This window comes from Equus quagga, chromosome 15 (assembly GCF_021613505.1).
Source record: "Equus quagga isolate Etosha38 chromosome 15, UCLA_HA_Equagga_1.0, whole genome shotgun sequence".
Classification (NCBI taxonomy): Eukaryota; Metazoa; Chordata; class Mammalia; order Perissodactyla; family Equidae; genus Equus; species Equus quagga.
The window spans coordinates 34,907,470-34,919,195 of NC_060281.1; the positions used below are offsets into that span (position 1 = coordinate 34,907,470).

Genomic DNA, 11,726 nt, shown 5'->3' on the forward strand with positions numbered 1-11,726 from the left:
TGCTCATCAGACCACGCTGAGGCAGCGTCCCACATGCCACAACTAGAAGGATCCACAACGAAGAATACACAACTATGTACTGGGGGGCTTTGGGGAGAAAAAGGAAAAAATAAAATCTTTAAAAAAAAAAAAAGAAAGAAAGGGAGAAAGGAAAAGGGACAAGAAGTGGCACACGGAGACACGTATTATTAATTAGCACCTAGCTTGTTTCTTTGTGTTTGGTAGACCATCAAGTAGTAATTGTTGAATAAAACAGTGGATACTCTGATAGGTATGAACATGGGAAGAAAAAGATGAGAGGAGGGAAAGAGTCTGAGGGACCCATCCATACAAGATGTGCAAGTAGAAGGGAGGCATTCTAAAGCAGGTGCACTGTCCAGTTTTCATCCCTTGCTTCCTGAGCTCCTTGGTAGGCTGCCAAGGCGAGATGGGGCTCTGGGAAGTAGTCTATGGGTTTCTCTTATCTCCAGTTTTGGTTAGGGTTTCCCACGTCCTCACTCTGCAGCTCACTCAGCTCTCTGATGTTTTGGACTCTTCCTGTTCCTTCTGTTCGACCCTCTACACCTCTCAGCTCTGTCCATCATGGCTGAGGTCTTGGAAGAAACAACCACAATTTGCAAAGTTGGCATGCTATAATTTGCAATGAGAGGTTCCTGGTCTCCAACTCATGGCAGAGACCTTCCTGTGTGGATTACTCTCCAGCACAGGTGTCCTCTGATGGAGAGAAGAGCACCTGCCTGGCCAAAGCCAGAGAGGGCTTCCAGATGGAAGATGGAGAGAAGAGTGGAAAGATGTGGGTAGCAAAAAGGGGGAAAGGAAGGAAGGAGTTGGGGGATAGAAAGAAAAGGTAGATAACAAAAGAAGAGAAATCAATCCTATTTGGAATTCAGAGCATTCCTGGAAGTGCAGATTGAAATGTCCCCATAGTGAAGAGGCCAGTGAGTGTGCAACTTGATGGATGCGACATCCCCAAGGACCAATCCTTGGACCATCCAGGCTCTTCACCCCTGCCAAGATGCAACATCACTCAGAAGGGGTTTCCTAGAAGGAGGAGAAAATAACTTGAAAAATCTGTCAGTAGTTTCAGTCATGAAACCATTAACTCAGGGAGAGGAAAAGCCCTCTAGGGTCATCTTGTCTCTGTGCCTGCCTCAGTGGTTGGTCTTAGAGGTGAGGCACAGGGCAGCTGCTGGAAAGAATGGGAAAGGAGGCCAGCTTGAATGGGATTCCTGCAGAGGGGCGGTAATGGTGGAGCAAATCAGACAGCAGGTAGGAATGGCCCCTGCTTCCCTCCCTGCCACCTGTGAAACTTGTCTCTAACAGTTGGCCACCTTCACTTCTACCTCACAGGAGTCCCCCCTCGTCCATGCTCTCCAGCCTCTCCTCTCCATGATTTTGATCCCTCAATAGCCCGCCTCTTCCTCTTACTGCTTTCCTGGTTTTTGGTTCTCAGCTTATAAGAAGGAAAAGAGAACTTACGTAGTTCTTCAAGAAATTGCCCTGGAAACAAAGAGAAATAGGTGATTCGTGGAAGACGACTAGCTTCCTCCCCACATCCTCCCTGTGCAGATTCTCAGTGACCCGCCCTTCCCTTTCCACTAAGGGACCCCACAGATCTCAGTAAGTGGTTCTCTTCACAGATTCTCTGAGGATCCTAGGGTTGGCCATGGGGACAGGAGGAAGGAAATCTCTGCTCTCTGAATCTTGAGCCCTGGTTCCACCCTCTTTTTGTTTCCCAGTCAGGGTCAACTTGGTCCCATGCTGCTTGGTGGTCCTGTTGCTGCCGTGCCACTGCACCTGCTAGTCTTCGATGTAGCCAGTTGTAGCAGATGATCAAGGCAACCAGGGGTCCGAGAACCGGCACAATTACAAACAGGGTTATCTTCCAGCAGGGCACCATCAGAAAGTGGCGATCTGAATCATTCACCACAGAACAAACAGGATTAACATGTGTTCCACCTTATGTCCCACTCACCCTTCTCCATTAGTTATTGGATTTCTTAACCTGGGATCTAAGAACACCAAAGGAGTCTGGATAGAATCTAGGGAGTCCATGAACTAACTTGGATGAGAAAAGCACTATATCTTTATCTTCACTAACCTAACTAAATTTAGGATTTTCTTCCATTAAAAATGTAGGCAACAAACCAGTTATTAGCAGTGTCTGTGACTTTATCATCATTGGGTATCACAGATGCTTTCATTCCTGTTAGAATTGTTGCAGAAGTCTCAAAATACTGTTTATGGTTATCAATATTTTGAAATTGCAAGTTATTAGACCTGCTGCTACATTTTTATTTAATATGTTTTTGTTATTTAAAGAAACATTTGTGTTACTGTATCACAAATTTGTTTATATTTTGGTAACTGTATTTCAATACAATGGTTTTCTTTGTAATCCTATGTGTTATATTTTATGTGTACACTTCAAAACATTATTCTGAGAAGGGATCCATCTGGTTTCACCAGACTGCCAAAGAGATTCATGGTACAAAAAGAGTTAAAGCCTTTGCTATTTGAATCCTACAAAACAAAGATCCTATTCTTCCCCTTTGGGTTGCAAAGACTGTGTGTGTGTGCACACGTGTGTGTGTGGTCTGCACACTGATACAATGTCATAAATGTTAGGATGGAATTCTTGGATGTGCTAGGTGCTAAGGGAGCAGCGTAGGGTCACCTACTGCCTCAGGAGAGGCTGTTCAGGAAGGCTGCTCAGAGCAGGGACCATCTGTGCTCTGCCTTATGGCGTCATAATCTCTGCAACATCCATTCAACAAATATTTGGCTGCCCTTCTGTTGTAGGCATTGTCCTTAGGCACTGAGCAGTCTGCTGTGAACAAAAGGACAGAGATCATATCCTTGAGAAACCAACATTCTAGTGGGGCTTGCTGTCTTCAGTCTTCCTCCAAGAAGCCTTCCCTTATTAGTCATGTGTAGTTACTCATTCTGTACTCATGAAAACTCATTCACCACATGAGTTCAATCAATGACATATATGTACTTTGTTCTTCAGTTAGTTGATGTATATGTATCACCTCTCCAACTGGACATCCAGTAATGTGCATAAAGTGCTTGTAATTCCTAGAGAATGTGTTAACATATGTAAAGCCGTTAGTATCGTGCCTGGCATGTAAAAGTATCTTTTATCTTTTATCTTACCAATCCTAGATGCAGATCATAACTTAGTCAAAGGAAGAAAAAGAGAGGCAGAGAGGGAGGGATCCAATTAGGAGCCAGAGTCCTTATTTCCCCAGGTGACTGGAACCAGTGAAACTCGAAGCTGACCTAGGAGGGCCAGGGTGGCCCAGCACTTACCAAAAGTCCGGTGGAGATTCTCTGAAAGAAGAACAAATGGAAAGGCACTTAGGAGGCACTCAAAGAGGATCTTTTCTCCTCTGAGCCTTTGTTATTTAATCACCTAAAAATGTTTCTAGTCATGACACATGGTGAAGGAAGGGAAGCTATAGGATTTTGCTTCTACCCTGACCGAAGGCAGGGAAGGAGTGAGACTCTACAATTCTTGGCTTGTTATAAGAGTTTTAAGTAGTGAGTTTCCCACCTGAAGGGAGCACAAGATACTGGGACAGAAGCAGAGATGGTCTGAGAAAATGACCATTTCGGTTATGCCAAAAGATCAGAAGGGAGAGATCTCGAAGGGAGGGTGTCTGGAACTCACCTATCTCTGCTCGAAGTTTTCCTAAAAGACAGAAAGGCAACATTTTTAGTTTGTGCTCTGGCACTAGTTGGGGCCCCTTTCACACCCAGCACCCTGGGCCATCGTGCAGACTTTCTCTGTAGCCCAGGAACATCCTTAGGAGGATGAGAAGAGCACTCGATGTGGAGCCAAGAGTTCAGGCTCTTTCCCTGGCTGTTGTGTGGATTAAATATTGGGATAAAGAACGTGGAGAACCTGGATAGACAGCAATGCCCCAAACCAAGCTTGGTCTTTGCTCCTCTTCTTGGTGGTTCTTAGTACACGTTGCCACTCCATCCCACTAGGTTGTCACTTTGTAAATCTAAAGTCACTTCCAAGCTAAATGAGAAAGAGAGGAGCTAAACATTTAGTTGAGCAGCTACTTTGTGACTGGCTCTGTACTAGGCACTTTGCATATAACATCCCCCTTAATCCTCCCTTACAACGTCGGAGGGAGGATGTTATCTCTACCTGACTGGAAACTGAGGCTTGGACAGTTCAAGTCAGTGTCTGAGCTGGATTCATACCCAGGCTGCCTAACTCCATCAATCAGGTTCTTTCTGCTCAGCCCTATGGGCTGAAGGCCTTTTTCATGTGGGAGAAGTGGGTAACTGAGTATCTGGGATGAATTCAAGGGGAGAGAAAAGACCCCCATGGTTGACCCCACCAACATCCCCCCTCACATACCCCAAGCTCTCCTCACTGCTCTATCCTTTTAGGAATGGGACGGGGAAGGAGAAGAATTGAAGGTTCTGCTTGCTTTGGCTTTGAGAAGAACACTGGTTGGGGGAGAAGTCTCAGAATGGAAGCTCTGGGCACAAAAGAGCTTCATCGACAGCTGAACCCAAGTCCTCAGTGTTGAATAGGAAAGGAGAAGACAATTTTTGAACACCTACCATGTGATAGGTTCTTTTATTTACAGTATCTTTATTTAAACCTCCTGATAGTGTAGACCTGCTCAGCTCTGAAGCTCACACTCTCCCAGTTGCATGAAGCTGTTAGGTATGGTACAGGGGCCAGAAGGTGGGGGTTAGGCCTGAGCTCTGCCACTTATAAGCTGAGTCAGCTTGAGTAAATCTGAACCACTCCAGGCCTCAGTTGTCTCCTCTGTAAAATGGGGCTATTTTATGTCAGCCCTTCCTCATAGGAAAATGCAAGGTCCTATAATCTAAATGAAAGTATTTGGTAAGGTGTAAAACTTGTCATTATGGAGTTCTGAACCCAGAAGTCACTAAAAAATAACTATTAGCTGACCAAGCTCTGAGAGGCCAGCTCATTTCAGGGAAGGATCCCAAGGGGCCCACCCTCCAGTCTGCACCTCTCAGTCTGCGCTGCAGGCAGAGGAAGACGAGGCCCACGGTGATCTGCAGGAGGAGCACGGGCAGGACTGCGATGAGAACCAGCATTCCAGGACTGACCCAGTAGAAGGGATCTGAAAGGCAAGGACCACATGGGCCGTGCTGTATCCTCAACACCCAGCATAGTGCCTGGGGCTTCATAAACTGAGTTGAATAAAGGAACTAATATCACGAAGGTCCAAAGAAGATGACACAGAATTGACACCTGAGCTTAGTCTTGAAGAAAAAGTGGGTTTGTTTCCAGGAATGGCTAGTGGTATAGAATGGCGGGAGTCAAGGTTGTATATTGGGTCAGTCTTGGAGAGTTTTGAGACCCAGCTAAGGGTCTAAGATCTGATCCTCAAGGCCACAGGGGTACATGGAAGGATTCCAAGCTGAGGAGTGACAAGATCCGATTTACTGACTGCAGGACTAGAGGAAGGAAGGAGGGAGTTGGGTTAAGAGGCCATGGTAATAGGTAAAGTGAAAAACAACATGAGCCTAAACTAGGACAGTGGTGGAGGTGAAGGAGGTCAAGGGATCTATGAACTTAAATAGGAAAAAAATACATACTTTCAGTAACCTTTCAACTGAAATTTAGCATTTCTTTCAGATTATGTTTGCAGGCAACACACCACAATAATATGAACAGAATCTTTGACTTTGTCATCAATAAAAACCACAAATTTTTCGTAACACATTAGAGTTGTTGTAGAAACCTCAAAATGTCGCTTATATTCATCACTATTTTGAAATTACACTAATTATCAGGACAACCACATATCTTGTTATTTTAATATTTTGATAACTGTATTTTGGTACAAATATGTTTTATTTTACGCAATTAAGACATTCTGAGAAGGGGGTCCATCAGCTTCATCAGTCCGCCAAAGGAATGCATGACACCAAAAAAGTTCAGAACCCCTATTCTGGATCGTTTCAGAAAGTAAGATCCACAGGATTCAGTAAGTGAGTGGGTATGGAGTGTGACAGATAATGAGGGAGGGGATGACTTTCAGCCCTCCAGCTCCCACCTAGTTCCCATTCTAGTATCTTATTCCTCAGTGCCCTGAAGCTCTACCTGCCTAATCTCAGTATATCATGTTGCACGCCAAGCCATTTTCATCTTGTTCTCTGATTAGGGGCTAGATAAAGATATTACCAATAAGCCTAGGGATTACGTATCACAGCAAGCAACATTAAACTGGCTCAGGAGGGTTTCTTGGGTATAAATACAATCTTTCAAGCTGCAATTTAAGGCTCTTGTCTGTTATTATGTTCCCCGGGAGAAAATGCAGCAAACTCTACTTTCCAAATTCTTATTGGAAGTTACCTGTAGCAAGGTGATTTAGCAAGCACACACTTCAGTTCTGTTTTTGCACACCTTTTATACTTTCACAAAGGATTAGAATCACAAAAAGAGAGAAAGGGAGACGTTATGAGCCCTCTGATGAAAAACGTACAAAGTATATAGCATCACCTATGAAGTATGCTTGACAAAATAAATCAAATCTGAATCTGATCAGGCATCTTCATCAGTTTACAGGAAATACAGGGTATGGAGCACTGTGTTAACAGCATGGGAATGAAATCAGCAAAATCTAGACCATGGAAAACTCTACAGGGCAAACACCAACGTGTGGATCTTATTCAAACAAACCAATTGTAAAAATATATTTATGAAACAATCAAGAAAATTTGAACACAGACTAAGTAATGGTGATATTAAGGAATTTTTGTTAATTTTTAAAGATGTGATAGAAGTATTATGGTTATGACTTTTTAAAAGAGTTCTTATATTTCAGTATATATTCTTGAGGATTTAGCAATAAAATGATAACGCTGCCTAGGATTTGCCTCAGAGATTCAGTTGGGGAGGGTGGTAATGAGTGGGGTCAAGTGAAATGGTTGTCTGTCTGTGTCAATAACCAGTTGCAGATAGATGATGGGTGCTTGGAGGCTCATTCTAACAGTCTCTCTACTTCTGTATATGTTTTCAAATTTCGTAATAGGAAATTTAAAGAAAGGATTAGAGACAACTAGTAATAAAATCACAAGATTGACAAGAAAAAAATAAAGTCGGAAAGGTAAAAACCTAGAGAAAAAGGGGAAGTGATTACAACTGAAACTTGCAGCAACAAAGTTACTGCTTTCCAATGCTAAATTTGTCTCATTGTCCTAGCTCTCCAGGTTGGGCAGATGGTCCCTTGTTTACTTGTAAAACACTCTTTTTTAGCCTCTTAGGCATGCAGACTGTGAGATGGGAGGAAGAGGGTTGAAATGTGGAAACCAACCCAGAGGGAAAACTTTCTCCCCTGAGGCAAAGCTTTTAGTTTCTTCTTCCTCTTTTTTTTTTTTTTTTTTTTGGTGTGGTGGGGGTGGGGAGTATACTAAGAGGCAGTTGTTGAGCTAGGAAGTTGTTGAACAGAAAAGATGAAAATCGGCAAACTGGAGAGGTCCTCATGTCAGATTTCTTTGCAGGTAAAAATCCCCCAAGAAAAACAGCTGTAGGAAGAACATTCTGTGACACACAAGGCTATGTTCATGTCCCTGCGATCTCTCTCTAGAAACAGAGCTTTGTTATCCTGCATACAATGCCACCTTCTGGTCCCAGCTCTGCAACAGTTGCCCTCAAGATACAAAAGTGATTGATTGTCTGATGTTTGAGCTGCAGGTGGGGAAGAGGGAAAGGGAAAGGACCTGAGGCTGGACCCTCGGGACATTTGTGTTCTTCAACTAAATAGCAATGAACTCTCAAAGCTCCCCATTCATCCACTTCACCTGGTCCACATCTTAACCATCTTGGGATAAAACAAAAAAATAAATCATCCGTCATGCAAAACATACCGAAAACAAAACTCTGAAAAAAGGAAGAGTGGAGGAAAAATCTATAGAAGGTAAAATCTATAAATATCTTTTTTCTTTCTATGATTATATTCAGACATTTGTTTTACTTGCTTATTCACTTGGACTATGTTTTCCAGGAATGGATTTTTCCATAATGTTTCTCATCTAATAAAACACCACAAACACATCAATGAGGGATTCATTGTAATAGGACGTGATCAATTTAACTCACTAGGAATAATGGCCTTGTTTAAAACAAATAAACAAAAAGATACTCTAAAGCAAAACAGAAAGAAGTCCCCTTGGATACTTAGATTAAGTTTCAGATTACTCTTATTCCCCTCTAGTAGTACCAAATTATCAGAAATTTATTATTTTGGATTTTGCTGCCTCCATTTCTCATTTTTTTCTGTTTTGGCTTTTGTTTCCTTTTATTTTTAAAAAAAATTTTCTTTAATTTTTCTATGTACCCACAAGTATGCATATTACATATACGTTTATAAGAATGCATAAATATGATCATGTGGATAATTACGGTCCTTTTTTTTGTTGGATGACACCCCATTCTCCCTCCTCTCTCCTCTTCCCCCAGAGTGAACCATCTTAACCTAATTTTCTTATGGGCATCCTTTCATTTTTTTTTTTCTGTAATATATCTATGTCAATATTGAATATATATATATATATATATATATATATATTCACAAACCTAAGGTTTCGTTTTTGTTCTCTACATTCTGTAGTTTGCTTTTACCACTTAACAATAATTTGTGGAATGCCTCCAAGCTACCTGGTATAGCCCTAAAACTATCTTTTTTAACAGCTGCATAATATTCATGGTATGGCTAACAATGTTTATTCAGTCACTTTCCTACTTATGAGCGTTGACTTTCATTCCAGTTTTTTCCCACTCTGAATAACAATACAACAGACATCCATGAGCATATGAATTCCTATGTACTGATGCATGTATTTCTATGGAATCAGTTCCCTAGTGTGAGATGTTTGGGTTGAAGTATCTCATCTCAATTGAGAGAATGATTAAAGTCTCAAAAGGTCTTGGCACCCAGCAAAGAATGCCTAATACTATAAAGCTCTACTCACCTTCCACTTTCAATTCCATTGCTGCTTCCTCTTGGTAAGAATGGTCTCGGAAGAAGCAGGTGAAACCTCCTTCATCTGAGAACCTTACATTCCGGATTCTGAGAGTCACCTTTCCTTCACCAATAGTGTCTCTCAGCAGCTCTGTCCGGCCTCGATATTCAGGTGCCTGCTCTCCATCTTGATCCTTGCCATTTCGGTAGAGATGAACCACCCTAGAGAAGGGGGGCCTGTACCACCCCACCTCCATGCCTGTAGCATTCTTTCCAGGAGATATGCGACATGGCAGTTCCACTTCATCCCCCACCAGAGCCCGGATGGGATGCCCTGGTCCTATTACTCTGAACTGTCCTGTCCAAGACACCAAAGAAAAGAAACTGAACATCAGAAGGAGCCTTGACAAACAAGCATGCCATGGGAAGGGCTGCTTCAAAAAAGTGAAGGAAGAAGCCACTTGATTTTTAAATGGAATTCTAGAGCTGGGGAAGGAAGAGCTCAATTTTTCTTCTTAAGCTTGAAACAAATGTTCTCCGTTTATAGAGATACTGTGAGTGTCCTGGACAAAGCATTTTAGCATGTGATCATCTCAACAGTTGCTGTTCACCTGTCTGCCAACTGTATCCATCTCTGATTCTTCAGCCCAGCATTTCGGTCTCACCTTGGAATGTGGTCTAGCATCTTTCAGTTTAATTCTCCCATGGGGCTCCCTGTTCAGCCACATTGATCCCTGATCTCTTCTTAGAGATTTTGCTTTCATCACTCCTCCACCACTACCTCTCCACCACTTCTCAGCCCACTGTCCTTGTTTCCACTCTGTTCCCAAATTCTTCTCCCCTGAGATCTTCCACCCTAGAAGTGGCTCTATTTCTTTCTTCTTTTCTGCCGTACCTTAAACCTTCCTACAGCTCCTGGACCCTGCCCTGTACATGCTTCAGTCTTTTTCCTATGTGGGATGTGTCTCATCAGGCAGACTCAGAGCTGCTAGAAGATAAGGCTGGTTTCTCCATTAGACCTGCAAAGATTTCCTGAGGGAGTGAGTGGACTAGGTTTACTCTCTTAGGTGGATCCCCAAGGCTGGAAATCTGTCTTCTGTTTCTTTTATTTCTCCCCAGCACATGAGAGCAGAGCTCCTTTATAAAAACTAATTTATTAGTGCCTGATCATGTGGGACAGAACTGTCAAACACAAGATGCTACAATTCAAAAAACATTTATCAAGATTTACCATGGGTTCTACTAAGCACGTTATATACTTCATCTCAATAAGCCCTGACAGCAACTCCAAAATGGTTGTTATCTTTATATCCCCATTTGATGGGTGAGAAATCAAAGCTGGAAAGATAGGTAAGAAGGAGTTCAAGGACAGCCTTGAGTCAAGGTCATGTTATGGAGTTTGGGCTCTATTCTGAAGGCTGTAGGGAGACACTGAAGGTTTATGAGAAGGGGAACCATGTCAGCACATCTGACTTGCATAGCAACTTGAGGATGAATTGAAGGAGGTGAGCTGAGGGAAACTAGCCTTTCTATTCTCAGGGTCTCCCCAGGGGAGGAATGAAGATAAATCTTACCTGCATAGCTGGAAGACATTTGGAGGAAGAGGAGGAGGGAGGGGAGGCAGCTGGACAGAGAGGAGCTCAATAAACTTGCCATCTCCACTCTCGGTGGGGACAGAGAGCCCCTGCGGCAGGATCAGGCCAAGCAGAGGCCCTCGGGGTGCATGTCCCCTACCACTGAAAAAGCCCAAGGGGAGGATGTGGGAGGGCAGTGCTGCTAGGGCCCTGCCTCTTCCCAGTGGCTGTGCTGCAGCTGTGCTCTGAGGAACAGCCCCACGTCATCCTTGCCAGGCACTTACACAAAAGGGCTACAGACCCGAGGGGATGACCAGGGTTTGCCTTCCCCACCCCCTCAGAGCTACGGAGCAGAGGCTGCCTGGTACTGAGCCTTCCTCCCCCACTCCCTCCCGGCCACCCAGACTTTGAAGGGGCTTCTAGGATCTGACCAGTTGGGACGGATCACTCACTGGACCTCAGGAAGAGGCTTGTCCATGTAATTTGTAATGTTCCTTCAACCCCTCTCCTCCCAGTGTTAGCCAAGGGAGAGGGATCATTGTTGCCTTTTAAAAAAGACAGAACATTTAGAGTTGGTTTCCTATTCCTACTGGCTCATAACTGTCGTTACCAGAACCTCCATTGCTCCTACAGCAAATCCAATCTCCCATCCTTGTGTTCGAGTGTATGATGGGTCGCTTCAGCTTAGTTAGCTTCTCACTCCCAAAGAATACATTTAGGAAAGTCATGAGTTGAATGTCAGGAGTTGATGGCCACTTGTGCTCAGAGACGCAAGATGGAGGAAGGAAGATCAGCAGGATCAGTGACTGTCCGTTACACAGGCATGAGGACAGGGCCAGCAATCAAGACGTATCCCTCCAGCCTGGGAATCACTCTTTAATTTCCTCAATGTCACAGGGGAAAGCAAGACCTGGAATGGAAATACAACCTTTTTTCTTACCCCTGGACTCAGCTGATTACTAAAGGATGAGACCAGTATCAGTACCACATTTGAAAAATATGTTTCCCAATCACAAGGCAAGGATGTCTCATCAAATAAGAAAAAAGGGTCAGGATGGACAATTTAAAGCCATATTGTCCAAAAGTTGGCCCCTCATATCCTTGGGTTCCTCATCTGAGGATTCAACCAACCCCAGATGGAAAGGCCTACAGTGGTTGCATCTATACTGAACATGTACGG

The 11,726-nt window shown here is 43.4% G+C and overlaps 1 protein-coding gene across 1 annotated transcript; it reads right to left on the minus strand.

Annotated features, from left to right (window-relative positions):
- Window positions 1-82: 82 nt before the first annotated feature.
- MOG (myelin oligodendrocyte glycoprotein) lies at window positions 83-10,633 on the minus strand. Its single transcript, XM_046640439.1, has 8 exons — window positions 10,547-10,633; window positions 8,983-9,330; window positions 5,013-5,126; window positions 3,677-3,697; window positions 3,316-3,336; window positions 1,798-1,914; window positions 1,480-1,500; window positions 83-772 (listed from the first exon to the last, which is right to left on the minus strand). The coding sequence occupies exons 1-8, from the start codon at window positions 10,626-10,628 to the stop codon at window positions 666-668; spliced, it is 831 nt and encodes a 276-aa protein (XP_046496395.1). The 5' UTR covers window positions 10,629-10,633; the 3' UTR covers window positions 83-665.
- Window positions 10,634-11,726: the final 1,093 nt, after the last annotated feature.

Bases quoted from the DNA above. Each gene is read 5' to 3' on its own strand.
- MOG (XM_046640439.1), bottom strand. From the start codon at position 10,628: ATGGCAAGTTTATTGAGCTCCTCTCTGTCCAGCTGCCTCCCCTCCCTC. The intron at 3,698-5,012 runs GTGCAGACTGGA...TCTGTCTTTTAG, and splicing joins CCTGCAGCGCAGACTGAGAG to GAAAACTTCGAGCAGAGATA. The intron at 1,501-1,797 runs GTGCAGTGGCAC...CTTTGTTTCCAG, and splicing joins GCTACATCGAAGACTAGCAG to GGCAATTTCTTGAAGAACTA.